Below are 21389 nucleotides of genomic sequence, written 5' to 3' on the forward strand. Positions count from 1 at the left end.
GGCGGTCGCGGAGCTCGGGGGCGGGCGCTGCTCCCTGCGGCAGCCCCGGGGGCGGGCGGCGGAGCCCCCGCCGGGGGCGGGAGGAAGGGGAGGAGGGCACCGGCGGCGCGGCCGGATTCGGAGGAACCCGTGATCGTCTGCAGCATCCCTTATGGAGCAGCACCTCAACGTCAGCCCTCTCCCCACCGCCACCGGGCATGTATGAAATGCGGGTCCCGGTCTCAGCATTCCCCTTCGCAAACGTTTACAAAACTGCCACAAATTAACTGTTCGGTGCCTGCCCGAACTTGCTCCCCTGCGTGTCCTGGGGATGCTAGGACGGCCCGCCGGATGGACGCTGTCAGAAAAAAAGCGGACCACAAATGTGCGGTGCCCCTTCGGGGCCACCGCAGCCCCCGGGACGTGTCCTGCCGGGGGCACACCGGGACCAGGGCTCGGAAGGAAGCGGTGCGGCTCCCGTGATTTTATTTGGGCAGGACTTTGTTAAATTTCAGGTAGTGAGAAATGACACTGCCTCTTAGGCAGCGGTGTGAGGACAGGTGCTTTCCGAAGTTACACTCACTGCATAACAAATACTTCCAACCGCGATTTAATGCTCCTTGCTTTGTGGGTTTGGTTTTTTTGTTTGTTTTTTTTGTTTTGTTTTGTTTTTTTTTGGAGGGAACAGATCACTACTGCCTGTCTTCCCAACTTTATAGCTGCTAGAGCTGCCTAATTGTATCTGATTAAGCACAAGCAAAATACAGGTATTTGCAGAATATATGTTTTCAAGCCAGTGAAAGCAGAAAACCTGTAGATGTTTGAGGAAAAACATCCACTACGTCAGCTCTAAAGAATGCCAGTCTCATTTGGTGTGTGACAGGTTTCTCCCTGAGGCTTCTTCAGTTCGGCACTCACACTATATCAGTCCATGGTGGTCAGCCAAGCTGGGGAGCACCTCTGTAGATGGCTGCTCATCTCAGAAAAAATTATTTTCCCCCATGTGACTAATGCAACAACATCCTTATAAAAGATGTGCATTTAGATATGGGCATCTAGAAGACCTCTGCGATCACAGAGATTTTTTCCAAGAAAAATAGGTTGCATCTAGGGAAAAAAAAAAAAAAAAGTGTGAATTGAGCTCTACTACCAACATACCCTAGAAACAAGCACCTATAGGTGGGCAAAGCTCTGACTGTGCAGAGACCTGCTCGGCCCATGTAAAGCTCTTTTGAAAGTTGAGCACAAATAGCAAGATAATGCCTAGTGACAGCAATCCACTGGGTGCCAGGCTGCTGCCCGACAGACCTTTGGAGCTGGCTTGCCTCCTCACTTCGTACAAGAAACTGTAGTGCTCCTTGATGAATTTTTCTTTCATTCTTCTGCAGCACAGGGACATTACATTTCTTCCCCTAGTTTCTTTTCTGTGAGCACCTTTGTCCTTATATTCTTAGAAAAGGGGATTACTTACCCCTCGGACGGGGCCAGCCGGAGTTCAGCACTGTTGCTAGGGCTTGGAGTTTTGCGCTCTCGACATTGCCATCCGTTTGCTTTTCATGCTTCATTTGGTCAACATTTAGCACGCAACCAACTTTTAGAGCACTTTCCCCTCTCTCAAGAAAACAGAAAAAGAATTGTTTTCTTTTAACTTCACTTGCTCTTTGGAGCCATCAATCTGTGCAATATTGCTCCTCACTGCCAGGCTTGATCTACCTCTTTTCTGGGATCACAGAGTACCAGAGAAAATAGCTGTCCTGTTATAAGTGCAGGGGTTTTTCAAAGCTTCCCTGCAGACAAACCAACCTGCCTTTTGAAGGGTCACATCCAGAGCAGTCTACAAACTTAAATGGGCACTGGTGAAAGAGTCTCATTCATTCATTCATCTGTCTATCTATCTATCTATCTATCTATCTATCTATCTATCTATCTATCTATCTATCTATCTATGACAAGTAATTTTGCCACATTCTTGGGGGAAAACTGAGTGCACTATTCTTTAAAGAAAATAAAATCATTCTACCATTAAATGAGGGCTAAAAATCCTAAAGATTGACCATAAATATCTTACTGAGGTGACTGACATAAATTGTCCTCAGGTTAAATTTGCCTTATTCTTTCCTGATAATTCTTTTGCTTCTTTACATTTTATCTCAAATATTCAGAAAAACAGAAGGTCTTCTAGCAGTCAACGTAAATTTTGTCATTAGCTGTTGCAGCTGTAGCTGAAAAGACACATTCAGCAAGGTACACAGAGTGGCTATTTGAATCTCTTAGTTGGCCAGTCAGAAGGACAGTTAACAGATAAGTAACAGAAATTCAACCGTAATTTGAAATCATAATCTTAAATCTAGAGGGACATGAGTGGGAGTTGACTAGATGTACATGAAATAGATATTGATCCCTAAAATCTCAATTAAATAGTTGAATAGAAGCTTTTGCTCTTGAAATGTAAAGGGTGGGCACCTTCAGAAAATCATTTTCTGATCCTTATTATAAACTCCTGTTTATAGAATCTTTGTGGAAGGCTTTGGCTAGCTAGCTCAGCTGAGGGATTACATGGAACATTCTGTGAAGTCATTTAAATGAAGGGATTCATACAGATTATCGTGATACATGTATTTTCATTCCTTCAATATGACAATCCCCCAAAATTCCATCTATGAACTTGTGACACATTTGAAACCTGTTATCATTTTTCCCAGTAAATTTCAGTTTTGATTTTCCTCAACATATCATTGCTGACCAGCTGGCAGGGGTTGGTTGCAATAAATAGTTGTCTCAGCCAACTTTTTTCACCGTATGGCTTTCTGTGTATTAAATTTAGCATTTTTGCAGGTAATGCCTCTTTACGCATTGGTTTGTTACGTACTCCATTGCTTTCCAGTTCTCTACTCTTCACATGCACACTACTAGGTGATCACTTGGCTACCACCAATTAATCAGATAACAATCTAATACAGACTAGTGTTCTTAAAAGACTAAGAAATTTTATTCTAACCATGTGGTAACGGACTACTGTGCTAAAACCAACAGAACATAGAGGCTATTGAACAGCCATAACTAAAGGAAGAACAAAAGTGCAATCACTCATTGGTACTGGCTAAATAGCAATAAATAGCAATCGAAGTGGTTTCTAGGCAATCCACAATGGAAAACTGGTTTTGAAATCTTAAAGCGTAAAAAACGAAGGCTAACCAAAGGTTGCAATGTTCATTTCAGAAAAGGCTTTCAGGCATTTAGTTCAAGAGAAGTTAAATTTATAAATGTTAATGTAGAAGTGTGGATTGTGTTTAATGCAAAAGCCACATTGACCATAATACATCTGAATTACATCATTTGAACTTTTTCAGTAAGTTGATGTTGGAAGACAGTGAAAACCCAGTTCTGCCCATATTTAAGAGCAGGAGCTTAAATGTATTGCTATTTTGTGTCTCAAACTCTTACCATTTAAACCAGAATATTTTTATTCCATCAAGGTTATCAACTTGATTTCTGTGTAGTTTCATGCTGCTATAAAAGAGGAGAAAACAAGCTGAGAGAAAATGAATTTTTTTCTGTATCAGTAGGAAAATCTTTCTGGTTTATGACAGCCTGTAAAAATTGATTGCTTGCCTTAATGTAAACAGATGGTAACAGATCCAGAATGACTGACATTTACTATGTCCATGCACAGCTCCCAGGGGACTCTACTTTTAAGGTATGCCAGTGTGCCTGCAAATCCACCAGTTTAGAAAAATCAACACTAACAAGGGATTTCCACTTTTAAAGAACTTTTAGTAGGGAGTCTACTGAGTACTCAGTGACTTCTGCTGCTCGTCAATACAAGAAGCAGCTGCCTGCGTAGTGTGCATGACCAGTGTTGTTTCAAAAGTCAAAAGCATTTAAAAAATGTGTACTTGCAAAGGGACAATCCTACCTATTCTCCACCCCCTTCTAGTTCAAAATGGAAATTACTGCTTTTCCTACCTCTCTATTATCATTTTAGATCCCATTCAGGTTTGTTCCTGTTCTTTAGTTTCCTGTTTTGCAACTTACTCTTTTACATAACTCTTTTTTTCTGCTAATTAGATATTTTATCATCCTTCTCATCCCACTTTCAAGTAAGTCTTGCCTCCTTCAATGATTTTGACTTCTTTTCCCTTTAGTTTACTTTAGTTTCCCTTTAGTTTAGCTTACTGATTTACCAGAATCAGTAAGCTTTAATGACAGCTGTCAATAAAAACCCAAGACTTTAGCGGGGGAAAGGTACACCAACCAGAGTTCCGTTTATGCACGAGCTACCCTTTTTCCTTTAAATAAATATTCTTCCACATCTAGTTATGGAAGATTCCTGGTAGGAACTTGCAAAAGAAGATGAAAATCTGGCATGCCTAAGTAAAAATTGTAACAAGGTAAAAGATGGACCTAGAAAAAGTTAATTCACTTGGTTTGGCTTTCACTTTCTTGTCTTTGTTCTAACTACCTGGTTAATTTTTTGTGCTAGTTCCTTAGATTTTTAAAACTGTAAGCAGTGGATGTGTATTGCTAAGACTGACGTAGAACTGACTAAAAGGAGTTACAAAGAGGATAGTGTCTTATATACTCGTTGATGGATAAACTCAAAAAAATCTTTCAAGTGACTCCTGAAAGATGCGTATGCATCACTTAGTAGACACACACCTTACCCATCAGCAGTAGTTTAAGATAGTAAATTGAATTATGAAAGTAGATCAATACCTTATTAATTCAATTACATTTTTTAAAAAATCTGAGAACATCTAGGTCTACAGAGCATGCTTCTCCTAATACTTGTCTTTAGTTATTTTAAATATCTTTCAAAACTTTGACAAACGTATCAACACCAAAAGGCCAGCCAGCTTTGAAATTGGGTTCTTCCTGGAATTTAACACAAGACTTTCTTTTAAATTATATACAAGTGACAGAAAGCTATGCACTGAACTTAAAACAGCTTCAAAATTAACACTTAACAGAATTTCAGACCAGTAGTACAAACATTTTTTGAGAAACACCTCCTGCCCTGCAAATTTCTACTCTATTTTAAACTCTACCCTGGACTATGCTTCCATAATATGTGGGGATAGAACAGAGACCTCAGTCAACTCAAATACTTTCCAAAACAGTTTTCCAATATAAATATTTGACACAGAGTACTACTTTTGTCCTGTCCATGTGTTTTTGCAACAGTTTTAGCAGGAAGCAGGAGATTATTAACATAAAAAGCTATAGAATTTGAGAATGCAGCAAGAGAGGTCTTAATGGAAAGCTCGGCTAGGATACAGCATAGGGGACATGCAAGAAAGTGAAAAATTCTAGAAATTCTGTAAAATACATTGCTGGTAAAGAAACCTGTTAATATTTATGGTCTCCAATGCACTCCATTTTAGAACAGAAAGGGAAAATTCTAAAGGTTGACTTTTTTTTTTTTTTTTTTAATGAAAAAGTTGTGCTAGAAAACCTTTATTATAAGAAATTATTAAATCGTTCAAGGCTAGGCATTTCCCATAAATAAAAAGCATAAATGATAGGCAAAGCTTGGAATCTACGTATTATGAATCTTACCTTGCATACCGCTGCTCCTGTAAGTCAATGAAATGCATATGTTCCTTGATCTGGCGATTTAGAAGTAGGTAATTTTCCATCTTTGCTAAAAAAAACCACCCAACAAACTAAAATAAAACGAGACAGAAAAATACCTCAGCAACGTTAGTGGAATGATTTGAAGAAACATTTCACTTGAACAATTCCCAAATATCAGAAACTTTAAAATCCTTTGCAAGCTATGAATCTGCTATCCCAAATGCTTCTGGAGAAGGGACAAACAATTCCATGGCAAAATGAGGGGCCTCTCAACTTTTCTGCTAATGGTAAACGTCTTGTGTTACAGAATAGGCACATGGAGGCAAATCCCCCACCCACAGTGGTTTGCTCTCTAGCTGAGCTGAAGGAAGTGCCTTTAGTGACATTCACATCATTTGATTACATCACCAGTCTAGCTGCAGGTAACAAGGTTTAACCGTTTTCAGAGTGAAGGGGCTCTGCTAGAAAAGTTATCTTGCTGTCCTGTCCCTATAAAAGCTATTCTAGGGAGCAAAGACAGTGTATGCTAGCTGTTGGTCCCTACAGTACATCCATGTGTATTGACAAGCTTCTGGATATTGAGAAATTATGCAAGTAGCTCTAGGGAAAGGAATGGGAAGCAGGGACATGAAAAACATGTATAAGTGAAGGCAGCAGTAGGAAGTTCAAGATGAATCAAATATGAATATTACACATAGAAAAATCACACTGGTACTTGCTGTCTAGCTGGACACAAAATTAAGCTAATGGAATAAATATAAAACATAATTTTAGAAAATTATAGCAATGGTACCAAATCTAAAGTTCCAGAGAAAATGACTCAATTCAGTATAATGCTTTATGTTTCACAGAGTGGAATGATCACATTTAAAGGACAAAGAGGGTAAAATGCAACATGGATATTCATCCTAATGTCCTTACGTCAGATTTTGTTGCGTTTTTTCTGTTCTTGTACAATGGTGGCTGTGTAAGTGGAAGACTACTGTCGTATCAAAAATCTAGATATTGCTTCAAAACCACCTGTATTTATTAACGATAAAAATGCTGGTGCCACAACCCTAAAGAATTGGCCAGTAAAGACCTATTAGTTGGTCAGATGCAGTTACTCCGAATTATGACATAAGTTTGTTTGACATTACAATCATGGCATTTAAACAGAGGTTAATGAGACCTAAACAGGTATTGCATCAAACGTACAATAAAGGTAAGTGATTTTAGGTCTCAATCAGGAAAGATGATTCTGTCTTGCAGTACAAAGCTAGAAACCACAAATTTTAAATTCCATCTTCATTTGGAAGATGGAACAAGCAAGTGGTCATCTTGCATGTAGAAGCGGCACTTAGGGACATGGTTTAGTGGTGAACTTGGCAGTGCTAGGTTTACAGTTGGACTCAATCATCTTAAGGGTCTATGCCAACCTAAATGATTCTGTGATTCTATATTTATTTCTTCCTTTGTGAAATACTCCTACTTGCTCACTGCAAAAGCAGAGGAAGGCTTATCACAACAATTCTTTTAGTATTAAAAAAAATTAGTATACCATTATAATTAGCAATTTAGTACACCAAAGTTATTTTAGTACAACACAATGCAGAAGCCTGTTTACATTTCACTAAGAAAAGCTCAGTATATTTTCTATGAGTTGAAGTCAGTACTTTCAGGTTTCCATTTATTCGTTCTATTCAGTCCCCATCTGCAATATAATAGTGACAATACTATTATTTCTCTCTGTCTCAAACAGAACTTTTTTTTTTTTTTAACTATATTTATTTATTTGTGTGTGTGTGTGCATATGTGTGTGTGTACACATAATCCTTACCTTCGGCAAGTTTTTACTTTGGTTATTCCCTTGGTATGTTCAGGAATAACTGTAACTTCCATTCGCAAGAGCTGAACAAATCCCACAGAATTCATGCTGAGCTAGAATCTGCTGGTTTAATTCCCTGCTGGGAGTCTGCCAGTTGGGAAACGCTGACCAGCAAGTACAGGTCTTAATTACACAAATCCAGAAGCTGCTGCCAACCTTTCCCCATTGAGAAGCATTTGCTTTCTAGTGTTCTTCTTGATGAACAGATTATCACTCAAACATAATTTATTGCTGCTTTATATTGTAAGTAATTAAATGAAGAAACCTTTTAAACTCAAGGGAATTTTAATAGGTTACTTGCAAAATGTTATTGCAGGCAACAACTTGTACATGGTTTTAGTTCCAAACCCACCAAAAAATTATACAAATCATCATTGTAAAAGTGTCAAATTAATGCCTTACAGGCTTTGCTGGCAGAATTAATTTCTAAATTCTAGATGTGGGGAAATGTTACTCTCATTTTTTTCCTTTTCCATTTTTTTTAGAAAAATTTACAAGTGAAATATTACTACAAAACTTTTTATAAGGAATTTTTGCAAAACATTTACATTTTTACCATCAACTATTTTTCTGTTTCAAAATCATTATGTAGATTTAATACCCTATGCTGCACATCAATTCTTGCGGGATGACAATTCAGTGACATGCATAAAAAAACACCACAAGGCATTAAAATGAAGACTTAAATACAAATATTGTTGCAATAAAACAGTTATAAAATTGAAAAATAGGACCTAAACATCATGCTTACTTAACTTTGACAAATTAACTTTTTCTCCTAGATTACACACTTTTATTACTGCTCTCGTGAAAGAATGTGATAAATAATGACTTAACACCAATTTCTAATGTAATCGGCAACACATACACAAACCTAACCAAAGAAAGTATATTTTAAGAAAAAAACTATTCTAACACTGGAGTTCTACCATGGTAAATACACTTTGCACTGATACTTACAATAAAGCAAAATTTTTAATGGTGGCAAAGGGAATGAACAGTGAAATGCCATTAAACGAGATACTACTGCACATCTGTGCCCTATTACTTACAACAGCTATATCCCACTGAGTCAAATAAAGGACATTGAAATTTACGATCCTTTTAAGACAGAAAAGTGGATTCAGAATGGTATGCAGAACAGACTGTCAAAATGTTTCTAATTCCAGTGGTAAAATGTGCACCTGCTAACACAAGTTAATGTACTTGAGATGCTATGAAGCCAACCAGATTTAGATTTTGATACATCTATAATAGGGATTCATTGCAGATTAAAAATGACTTCAGTTTCCTATCTGCATACATATGTATGCATGAAAAAATTATATATGAAATGGTTGTGCAGAATTTGTTTACAAAATTTGTTAACTTGTAGGAAACATGGTATTAACATTAGGAAAGTTCTTCTTTGCATAAAGAAATTTATAGCACTGATTGTGAAGCTTAATGATAAAATATATATTTGATGTTTCATTTCCTATATAATAAAATTAACAGTTAATACTACCTAATGTTCATCTGTATTAAATGTAACATCTAATTGATTCTGATGTTTTAAATCCAGATACATCAGTTAAGAGTACTTTAAATAAAATATACAAAATAATGTACAAAACTCAACTAAAATTTAAAGACTCTGTTACAAGTCTACAAAAGCTTTAAGAAACTTGAAATTTATAACCACAGTGTAAAATTGTTTTTCTTTAATCTCAAAGCTTTTTATGTAAACTGAAAGTATAAAATACCTTCAGCTTAGTATTTTGCTACAAAGGGCTGGCCTAAAGTGTACACAGTGTAAACAATGATTGGTATTCCTCTTGCTTCAAAAATACAGAAAACACCACAAGATTGATAAAATATTCAGATGAGAAGTATATGTTTCGTGAGGGAATGCACAAGGTATCTGTTTTGTCTCTCATACTAACAGCTACCAGACACATTCTTTCTTTTGTAATTTTCAGGGAAAAAAAACCCACCTTATCCTTCTTGCACTGTACTTCATTTAGTTACATCAAAAAATATTTTGGTGTATAAATTTTTTTAAAAACTGGTCATGAGAATTACTACCAAGTGACTGTTATGTGTAAAAGGTTACATTTATACCCATGGGAAGTAATTAAAAATCCTGAGTATGAAATATTTGGCCATCTTTCCTCCTTGTACATAATGGAGTTTTCACATAGAAAATGCAGTTTGTTTTTGTTGTTGCTGTTTTTCATTTCCTCTATATCCCTATTAAACTGGCACATCTGAAAATGTAACCAAACCTTTGAAATCAAAAACTGTGTAGTACAAAGATAACTATATTCCTCTTTCCCCAGTTTGCTTTGTGGTTGGAGGCTCAATGTAAGATTTGATAGGTAACAGATACTTATTACCAGCCCACATATAATCCTCAAAGAGAAAATAAAGACAGTAATATTTAAGGGAAAAGAGAGAAAATGTTTACTTTTTATACCTTTTTTTTGGTTAAAATGTGATAATTAATTCTTTTCTTTGGCTATTAAGTCAAAGCATAAAGAACTCAGCACATTAACCACAATATAATAAACTAGTATTTACAGAGAGAAGATACTGGAGAATGAGCTACAACACTCAATTGTCTGATTAATTTCCATGAATTCTAACAAAATAAAAACATTTAAATGCTTAAAACTGAGTTTTTATAATTCATGTTACCTACGAGTTAGAAATGGACCACAAATATTTTAAAATATAATGAAATGATATACCAAAAGTTGACACAAAAGTTGCCATATTCATTTTTCATCCTACATAAAGATACCATTACTTTTGTAAAATCTTATGTTAATATCTTTCTATGGTTTTATCTTTCCTACTGTATATACTAATTCTACGTAATCTTAGCTCTCCAAACAAAGAGAGGAATTAGAACTTACTGATTGTCATTTATACACACTACTATAATGTAGTGGTCAAAATTAACTGAGGTCCATCTCAGAACCACTTCACAGCATGCATCATCCAGCTGCTATTTGAGTAATTCCAAAACTTGAGAAAAGACGGCCAAAATCAACTGACATGCTCTATGGACTCAGAAAAACTCAAAATATTTCCACTGCTGTTCAATCTGTATTCAGTTTTGCTGTGCCTTATGGGAAAATGATGTTCTCATGAAACTATTACAAATTTATTTTAAAAACAAAGTACCTTCATGAAATTATATTAATCCTAGTCAAGGTCCACCCTGGTTTACAGCGATATTATCTGATTTTATAAACACATTAACATATACAAGGGGGGGGGGAAGTTCATTTAAAATCATTACATGATATACAGACATATAACTAAAAAAGTACAGTATGGAAATAATATTCCCCCATCTGTTTATCCAGTACATCAATTTGCGCTGTTTGTATTTTTGAAATTTTTGTCTTGTTGCACCGGTGTACACTTCCCATGCTGACCCTCCAACCTGGAACACTTACAGAAGTCACGACTGAAAGCATGATTTCCTGCTCTGTAATCCACTTTACCAGCCCACTTCCATATCCTGAAAGGTATGTAAACTTAAGTGCAGCACTAGGCGTCCACATAAATGATCCTTTCAGAATTCTTCCATGTTTGTTGAAACATTAGGGGTTGCTGGGTTTGAATCTTGAGAAATGGCAGCAACAGTGACAATTCTTGGAGAACCAAGAACCTCAGTAACTGAAGAGTCCAGTTCTCCTGAGGTAACAATAGCAAGGGCTGTTCCACCACCCTTCTTGTTCTGATGAGTTTTGACATGTTTCGAGAGATGGTCACTTCGCATAAACCTTTTAGAACATTCTGGGCACTCAAATCTCTTTTCACCTTTTTTAAAAGAAGAACAAAACCAAAATGTTACTGAAAAGAAGCATGGAACACTGCTTGATCATTTGAATCTGACCCTTTTCTAGTCAACATTTGAAGTGTCTTTAAAAGGATATAATGTTTTCTTTTCTACCTGTCTGATTTCCAGGTGTGTTCTGTTCAGTCACAGGCTTTTGGCAATCTACTCTTCACTGCTAAAATGTTCTCAACAAGTATTTCTATGCTGTGATTATCTGGTGAGAAGTTTGAATTTCAGGTCACAGGAAAATTTTCATAAACTTCCATAAACCTAACAGAGTAGGAGACGTAAGAACCCTGAAAGAACGACTTGGTAACAAATATTCTTAAAAAAATGCTATTTAGATTACAGTGATGAGAAGGGAATTTGGAAGCGTGAATCCCAAAGCTCCATGAGGATGTATGAAATCTATGTCAAGAAAGATAAATTCAACATACTAAAAAGTCCTGTCACTGTTCAAACATAATTAGTGCTTAGACTTCAAGTCCTATCTTCTGATGCTATAAATTGGAGGGGGAGGGAAGGGACACCTCCTTGGGGCTAGAAACATGAGGACTGATAAAATTTTCATTTTCTAGAAGGTCCACCTTTCCAACCTGAACTGTTAAGAGAACTTGCTATATCAGTTCACACTTGGAACTTAAAGAAACTTCAAGAAGACTAAATCTGATGTATGGACTAGGTTAATAAATTTCGTAAGGACTGAGCTAATCCAAGTGAGAAGTGATGACCCTGATCCATGGCCAATCCTACATGCCTGATCTAATCTGTCAAATTTAGAGCAGGCACTAGCTAATGTACATCAGCTATCTGTGATGAAAAGGTCATCTTTTTCAAGCATAGGTACAGAAGAACAGTTTGAACAGATCTAATTTTATTTATTTGATACCAGTCAGCTTGAATTGATGAAAACTAAAATCTACCACTTCCTCTGTTTTAAAGTTACTTTATTTACATTTAAAAGTAGTTTTCAGAGATCCTAGAACTTTGATATCACTGTTTAACCATGGCCATTATAATTCTGACTTGCTGTACTATGCATACACAGAGGGCTGACCAACCTGTGTGGGTTCTTCTATGTCTTTGTAACTCATCACTCCTTGTAAATCGCTTGCCACAAAAGATCCAGTTGCATATAAATGGTCTTTCACCGGTATGCCAGCGCAGATGCGCTCGAAGATGAGATGTCTTGCCATAAACTTTTCCACATCCTTCAATATGACAGATATGTTGTTTCTTTTTTCCTGGCTCATTGCTGCCTCTAAAAAGATCAAATTTAAACAGGTAAGTAATTAAGTTCTAAAATATAATTAGATATTAGGAAAAATATTTCATGCTAATAGAGACAAATATAATCCTCTGTCTGAAAAGAAATATATAAATATACTTTCTAATAGAAAACATTAAAAATGTAGGCAATATAAAAAAAATCTTATGCCCAAATGAGGCAAGTTGTGATAAGATGCCTAAATACATACTGATAAAATTTACATTTACCTTCCTTCTCCTTCTCTGCAATTAGGACATGAGCAGGCAACTCTTCTCAATCTCTTGCCAGGTTGCACTTCCTGGTCAGAAGCTTGTTGAGCTTGTTGCAGCTGCACTTGTGTTATCTGATCAGGGCTAACAGCACCAATTGCTGCATTAGCAATGCCACCTACTGCTACAGTAACAGGAGCTATAGTGGCTTGCTGTACTTTTACTCCATCCTGTCCTTGCTGTTGACCTGTAAAATAAGAAAGTGTTTGTACATTTTATTAGTCATTTCATAAAAATCATATCAGCATTTCACTTACGTTTTATAGAACAAAAATCCACCTAAAGGGAAGCCACAAACCAGATATTAAATGCAGACATTTTCCTGAAGCACTACCAGAGTACTTACCTGCTAGCTTAGATAGCCCTGTTTAATATAATTTGTTATTAGAACAGTACAAGACTGCAAATTACTGATACTAAGAAATGTGAACTAGTTTAAAGTGGGTTTTTTTAAAAAGCTGAGATAAATGAGAGACCATTAAACAAAATCTTACACAGAGATATTGTGAAACCTATTGCTGCCTAACATCTTTCTAATAACCTTTGAAAGCATATCTACATTCAGAAAACTACAATTAGTTAATTTTAAAAGTTGCTGTATGGCACAATACAGAATTGTCACTTCCGCAATCTGTCCTGAATCAAAACTGAGCCACAAAGGAAGTGTCACAAAGAGAAATAAATGCTGTAGGACTAGACTTGAACAAGCTAGCATACCAGAGTTTTGTTGGATTTGTGGGTTTTTTTTCCAGGATTCTCCACTTGGGATGGGGTAATTCTGGTTATACGTACAAACTAGGTGATGAGAGGCTGGAGAGCAGCCCTGCAGAAGGAGGGGATCTGGGTTGATGGCAAGCTGAATATGAGCCAACAGTGTGCCCTAGCAGCCAAAAGGGCCAACCATGTCTGGGGTGCAGCACAGCACAGCTCACCAGTTGAGGGAGGGATTGTCCCACTCTACACTGCACTGGTGCATCCCCACCTCGAGTACTGTGTGAGGTTTTGGGTGCCTCAATAAAAGAAGGACATCAAACTCTTAGAGTGTGTCCAGAGGTGGGCAACCAAGCTGGTGAAAGGTCTTGAGGACAAGATGTACAAGGAGTGGCTGGGGTCACTTGGTTTGTTCAGCCTGGAGAAGAAAAGGCTGAGGGGTGACCTCATCGCAGTCTACAACTTCCTCAAGGGGGGAAACGGAGGGGAAGATGCTGATCTCCTGTCCCTGGTGACCAGCGACAGGACACATGGAAATGGAATGAAGCTGCGTCAGAAGTTCAAGTTGAACATTAGGAAAAGGTTCTTCACTGAGAGGGTGGTGGGTTACTAGAACAGGCTGCCCAGGGAGGTGATAATGGCACCAAGCCTGTCAGAGTTCAAGGAACTTCCGGACAACGCTCTCAGTTATATGATTTAGTTTAGGTAGACCTGTGAGGAGCAAGGAGTTGGACTGAACGATTCTTATGAATCCCTGCCAACTCTAGATATTCTATGATTTTGTTTTTCAGAAGGGAGTATGTTTTCAAGAAGACTGGAAAGCAGCTTGACAGAATCAAATTGAATTCTAAGATTGACTTGAGGAATTAAGAACTTAGTTTCATTGCAAAAGTTCATTGATCTCACTGGCTTTCTTGATCAAAGGAAATCAGGATCACCATCTTGATATTAAAGTAAAATAAAGATTACTCCAATATAGGTAAGAAGCGTAGTTTATTGAGCAGCAGGGTAATATTACATTTGCTAAAAAAGTTAGTACTATACAGTCTAAGAAAATAATGTCACAAATTAAATCTGACACATAGATATGACTTCCAGCCACAATCTGACAACATTGAATACCAGTCCTGCCAATAACAGGAATGGGAAAAAAATATCATTAGATGCTGCCATTTTCAAAAATTCAGTGCCTTCATACAAATGGGAAATAAGAGAAAATACTACCTACTTACTGAGTGTAATGACCAACTAGAATTCCTTAGAATAGACTATAATAGTTTAAGATTTAAAGTGCTTAATATTGAAGCATTAATTTAAAACTTAGAAATCCCTTGGAGGTAACAGGATTCAGAGAGATTCAAGCAGGTACTGCAACTTGCTTCCCATGTATCTGTAACAGACACCAACAATGGGCAAAAGACTGAGAAAAACACTCTCTCAAGTCTAAACTGCCTAGCTATCAAGTGAGTTCATATATGACACAGCATGGGATAATGACTACTTCATTCATATGACTGATGAGGAGCAATATATATCTTGCACAAGACCATAACAGCAATAGATGAAACCTAACAAGCACCACATACATGCAGATAGCTTAGGACTAAAGAACATTATCTAGAGAGAACCTCCCAAAGTGATTTGACTGTCCTCTAATGGGCCACTGTTGGCTACAGGAAAGAGAATAAATCTGTCTTGTGCTAGGTCAGTACCAGGTTATTTTCACCAGAAGCACTAAGTTTTCCCAGCTATCTCTCTTGGTTTCCACTTGGAACTTAACACCTGATCTGCTTAGATATGAAACAACATTAATTTCTTGTTTTATTAAGCAGGCCACAAATATTGACAGACGCTGAGTACTTTCGCTTCTCTGAAAAGAATAAGGACAAACCCAGAAAAGAAGTCTGAATCCCACTAGCTGTTGGACAGACAGTAAAACAACAACAACAACAAAATCTAAAAGTAGTCTGGTATTTGGAGCAGAGGAATCGTAGAAAAACAATTACAGGGTTAATCTTGAGTGCAGAGCCTCCATATGTCTAGGATAGAAGAAAGTCTTTTTTTTTCAGAATACCAATGTACTGGAAATAAATTTATTTCCCATCTTCTAATGGGAACGAAAAGTACTCATAAGAATCCTTAAGGGACATACGATAGGGCAAGGAGAACATTTTGGTATGAATGCAAATAGTAGTATCTAGTAATTTAGTCTAACAGTGGCAGAAGAGGACACAAGAGCTTCCAAAGAAAGTGCTAGTCCAGGGGCAATTCCTTGCCAGGCTTGTAAACTGCTGAAGTGCAGACTGAGTGCTATGAATAGTGACAGTGAAAAAAGGCTGATCATTTTTGTTATATATAATGCTCATCTTAACATGATAATGCAATTGCTTGTGTTGAAACTTGCTTCAGTTTTTGGTTAACCAGAGGTAAATAAATTAACAGAAAGAAATTGGTCAGCTTGTAGTCTTTCTCAGTATACAGACCACTCACTCTGTTAAATGTACCCAAGATGCAAACTCCTTTAAATTCACAGAACAACACTACAAATGATGAGTCTATGAATGGTCACTGCAAAGTTAAAGATGTAACATATCTTATAGCCACACCTACTGCAGCCTCTTATGCTATTTTCACTATCAGACACATTTTCAAGTACATTAATAAGAATTATCTTTTGATGTTACAGTCTGTTAGAGGGATGACTCCATCTGTGTCACGAAGTTCTATTTAAGCAAAAAACATCCTGTGACCTAAGCAATCTGTGGTCAGAACATATCTGAAGAGCATAATATTCTCTCAATTTTCCCTTTCTAATTTTCTTGAAATTGATATTAAAATTTCAGTGCAACTTCCTCCCCAAGCTCCCAGACCAAAGCTTTCCAAGATGTCAATTGAAACACTTGAACCCTGAGGATGACAACTCCTTTTTTCCACTCTGTGACTAGTGTTGCAGTGATGAATGTTCAGTACATAACTTTTGCTGGATCTGACCAATTCACATTTATGGGGAAGCCTTTTCAGCAGTTCTAAAAATCCAGTATGTCATGCTGATTTGATACAAACCAACTTGCAGTCTGTAAGTCATGAAAAGACCAACCACACCAGGGTCTTTTGATACTTTTCTTCTTCAGAATATCAAGTACCACTGCTGACACATACTTAGTCTGCTCTGAACTTCTCTCCCCTTCCATGTGAGTGCCACACATATCTTAGAGTACAGGATACACACTACTGAGCTACAACCTTAATCTATTTATTAAACATAATATAATGATACATTTGAGTAGAAATTCTTCACAATAACTGTAAAGGTGACAATAAAAATATGAAAGAGAAAATGCCAAAAGTAAGGTTGTTCAGGAAGACAATTACATTATCTGTATGGCTTCAGTTAAACAGTAATTAAATGACTGTTCTTTAGACGGCATTAACAAAGTTATTACATTTTCTAATGTGAATGTTGATTTTCTTCTTTAAATTAATCTCACAGAGTTGTTATTTTAAACTCTCTTCCCTTGGATTCTACTTACTAAATTCAGAACAGAATGTTCTGAAACTCTCAAAATATCACACAAATAGCCTTATTTAAAGATCCAGGCCACAATATTAAATAAGCAAATCTCTACTTTTTGAGGTAAAGAGTAACTGAAGGAAGCACACATCCGATAAATACTCTTTGCCAGAGATTTACATAGTTACCAGAAAACACCAGGAAGTTCAAGAATGTACTTCCTGGACTTAATTTTTGTTTTGAACTGCTGAAAGAGCATCTCAACAAGCTAGCCCACTAGTAGTATACAGGATAGAAAAAAAAAAAAAATCCCTGCTCATTTTAACACCATTAAACATAAAATTCTTATTCTTGTTCTTTGAGAGTAAAAATAATATATTTTAGACCAATTGGAAAATCTTTTCTCTTGAAGAAAAATCAGAAAACTTTCACAAAACAGGTGACAGAACATGCCCTTGTCTAAATCTCAAAATGAGCCTGCTATAGTCATGAGTTGTATGGGATTATGATTTTTTTTTTTTAAACTAGATACTAGAATCCACTATGGATCACTACGTGCTTTAACTTATACATCACTTATTCAGGGAAGATAAGGAATTTCATTATTTTTCAAATGAAGTTTAATGAAGAAAAGATACTGAGAAAACTTAACTGTTGATATGAGTGTTTCAGTAGCCTACAAAATCAAATCAGGCAACTTCTAAAGTTTATAAAAATAAGGGGTTTTTTTAACAGAGAGGATCCAGATACAAATTAGCTTTTTATTTGAAACAAACCATGCTTATTCTAAAAACAGGTGGCTGAGATCATGTTATCCATACAGGAACAAAATGATGTCTGGACATGTTCTAGATGGAGAAAAAAAGACCTCTTAAAAATATTCTATATGACTTCTTACTAGGGGCATTAAAATACCATTTAAAGCCTTCCACAAATTCTGCTACAGTCATGAGATCACTTGACATCGTTTCTTCCGAACATACTCCAAACCACAAGACCCGATATCACTATACTTCACCATTCATAATAAAACCTTTCAGTAACAAGAGCTCTTATGTTTCAACAGATTTCAGAAAGAGATCTAACAAATCACTACATGAGGAAACAAAGTCACACTTCAGTTCATCTATGTTATTCTGTATGAGTTGTCAAAGTAGTCGCCACACATTTGCACCTGTTTTATAAGGTAAGTTTTTCTCAGGTTCCCATGATTTCTTTGATTAGTGATTTTCTGAAACTGTGAAACATTCTTAATTAACAAAAGCATCACTGAACTTGTGTATGACTGAACTTTATTGAGCATGCTGTCAGGTTACAACAAAACATTAGTGTACAAAATAACACTGATACCAACTACTCCATTGCATTTAAATTTTCACTCGGGTCTAAATTCTCTTTTTCTTTTGGATAGTGACCATTTCTTTGACCACAGGACCACATGCAAACAACAAGGTAACCTGATATGGTATTTATTTTGCAAATCAAGGGCAATAAGATTCTAACTCACTGCAATAGTGTATATGATTATGAATGAATGTAATTAAGCATAACATTATAGGAATTTTTAAAGCTTCTCAGAGGAACCTGTATGATTTTAGTCACTAATGTTTCCCATTTAAGCATTTAAGACATCACTTATTAACACAAGATAAAAGATTATCAAGATAAAGGATTTTACATCCTTTTGTTCCTCAGCATCTCGCTTTCCAATTTTGCAGTAAAACTGCATCTTAGCTGTTACCACTCACACACGTTTTCTCCTACACGAGTCTGTAACACAGTCATGCAAGAAAACTCAACGATTTTAAGTAATTACTATGAAGCCAAATAATATATATACACACCTGTCTCAATTTTAGGCTTCAAGCTAATTTGCAAAATAACTCCCGTAACACCACCTGGATGATTTAGCATGGTACCTAGGAAGTACTTTTCTACAGAGCAACTGACCACTGAAGACCACGGTTATTAGGATTAGCCATCCATCGTAAGTCAAAACAAGTTTCCTTTTACTATGTATTGCACCTGCATTCCTATCCTTATTCACCAGAAGTGACGAGCATGAAAAACTACTCTTTGAGGCAAATAGGGCAGAAAGGGAAGAAAAGGACTTAATTCTAATGATCCACAGAAATCATAGGAGTCAAACTTCAGAAAAATGGATATTCGAAGAGAAATTTAAGGCTAAGACAAGGACACTTCTAGTTTCTGGTACTCAGTTCCCCAGAACAATTTGATAGATTTCCTGTTGCTGTTGTGCAACCAGCATTCAGCTTGTCAAAAAGATGACAGCATTAATGACAGAGAGTTATCTCAGTAGCGTGCATCTTGCTGCAAAATCTGAGAAACACTCTGCAAAATGTACCTAGAGCCAAAGCAGCTAATGTTGCAAAAAATAAAATTGTTCAACCACATATTCCAAAAAATTAAAGAGAAGTTTGCAACTGACATTCATAATCCACTGTATATTACTACAGGACAACTAAGTAAATGACAGTCTGCAGAGTTCCAAAGCTCTGCAAGCATCAGCAACTCACTCATTCAAACAACTTACTGAAGCAAAGCAATGGGGGAAAAGAGGTTTCTCAGGTCCCCTTCCCCTACATGCAACAAGTCAGCTTGCAAACATCCTTTAATATTCTTTTTCCACAATTAAATATATGTAAACATATATAAATTAAATTATATGTATTTTATAAGACTATTTATTTATAACAATATATATATAAAAGAGAATACTTTAAAATATAGCCAAGATTTTAAAATTTAAAAATATCTGTGGCAATAGTTTATAGTCAGAGATCTTTTTTTTCCAACCAAAATCTACTATAAAGGAGGTTTTGTGCTAAAAAATGAAATCATATCTTAAAATTAAATATATGTGAAGACAACACTGAATTTCAGCATTTACACAGAAAGCTATGTGATTCAGTGCTACTTAAATGGTATACAGACAATTCTGCCCTCTCTTCTACCCTGAAGCAGTGGTTTATAAAGATTTATGAAGAAACAATACTTGACAGAAGAACTCCCCAGAACAGAAACAAGGGCTGACATAAGGGACCAACACATTCTGTAGAGAAGATCAGTTTGGAGATCCACCCAATTACTGCAGGAAATTTAGGCAGCACACCACAACATTGTGTTCAGGTGCTACTAAAAGCAGAAAGCTTCCAGGGCAAACTGCAACACCAACTAGACATCTGCTTTTCTACCTCCTACAAGGGGCACTGCAGAGAGTTTCTAACTTTTGATCTTCTGTCTGTTGTCAATTTTGATAAGATTTGTAAGAGCTTGTTATCCTCTCCTCCAAAAGCTTTCTATATCAAATGTGTCAGTCTGTTCAAAAATTACTGAACAGCATCCTAATTAAGCTTAAGTTTTGTGAAAAATACCACTTAAACATGAGATTTAAAGACAGTAAAAAGAAAGCTTGAGGGTTTTAAACACCTTCAAAAAACCTGAAGTCTTCCTCCTTCTATGCAAGAATCTTACTGGTAACACAGAGACAAAACAATTCCCCCAAAGTTTCATGAAGGTACTTTAATGATTTTTCAAAAACGTAAGGCTTTGCTCAAGTGCTTTAGGACAACCTGACATTGCTTTGGTACTTTGAGACAGAAGTTTTCCCAGCTGGTAGTATCTTTGATTAAAGAGCTACCACAAATACAACACAGAAATACAACAACAACAATCAACCACAGAGCTACAGTCTCACAAAGTCTAGTCTTGCAAAACCAACTAGAGGTTTCAGTCAAAGCAAGGCAATGCCTCTGGTTGTTATGAATGCTGTGGCTTCAGACGGAATGAAAACGTAGTCAAATTTATTAGGCATTCTAAAGATAGAATTGGAATCAGAAAAATAACTTGTTATACTACTGTTAAGGCAAGAGGCCCTTTCAAAGAACCCTGATTTTCAGCATCACTGAAAAAAACAGTCAAAAAGAGAAGTGTATTTAGGATGAATGTTCAGGAACACTTCTCTGCAAATGAACACAAGCAGTTCCCTGCATACTGAACCTTAGAGTAGATAACTGAAAGCTCGAGTGCCAACTACGCTGCAGAGTGTTAGATGCACTGCACTGAAACTAGTAGATATAAGAAAATGAGGTTTTAAAGTTTATTTTTATGGAACTTCTCCCTCTACCTGATCACCCCACCCCAACTCTTAGGTTCTTCTACAGCTGATAGCTACAACAGAACGTGACCCGGGTCTTTTTTCCAACTCTTTCCCTTAACTCTGAAATAGGGATAGAACTAGAAACTTGTCTTACTAGAGGAGCTCAACACCTGACAAACTGTAACAAAAAAAAAACCATCCCACCCTCCCCCCCAAAAAAAAAAAAAAAAAAAAAAAAAAAAAAAAAAAA

The 21389-nt window shown here is 36.5% G+C and overlaps 1 protein-coding gene across 2 annotated transcripts in view; it reads right to left on the reverse strand.

The window, feature by feature from the left end:
* Positions 1 to 7689: 7689 nt before the first annotated feature.
* The window catches only part of SP4 (Sp4 transcription factor), a 26471-nt gene continuing 12771 nt past the window's right edge, over positions 7690 to 21389 (reverse strand). For both annotated transcript variants that reach the window (XM_026842628.1, XM_026842627.1), the window contains exons 4-6: positions 12756 to 12984; positions 12320 to 12519; positions 7690 to 11239 (exon numbers count right to left, since the gene is read on the reverse strand). In XM_026842628.1, coding sequence (XP_026698429.1) covers positions 10992 to 11239; positions 12320 to 12519; positions 12756 to 12984 — 677 coding nt within the window. In that variant the 3' untranslated portion in view covers positions 7690 to 10991. The remainder of the gene's footprint in view (positions 11240 to 12319; positions 12520 to 12755; positions 12985 to 21389) is intronic.

The sequence above is a fragment of the Athene cunicularia genome, assembly GCF_003259725.1.
Source record: "Athene cunicularia isolate RWA chromosome 2 unlocalized genomic scaffold, athCun1 chr2_part1, whole genome shotgun sequence".
Classification (NCBI taxonomy): domain Eukaryota; kingdom Metazoa; phylum Chordata; class Aves; order Strigiformes; family Strigidae; genus Athene; species Athene cunicularia.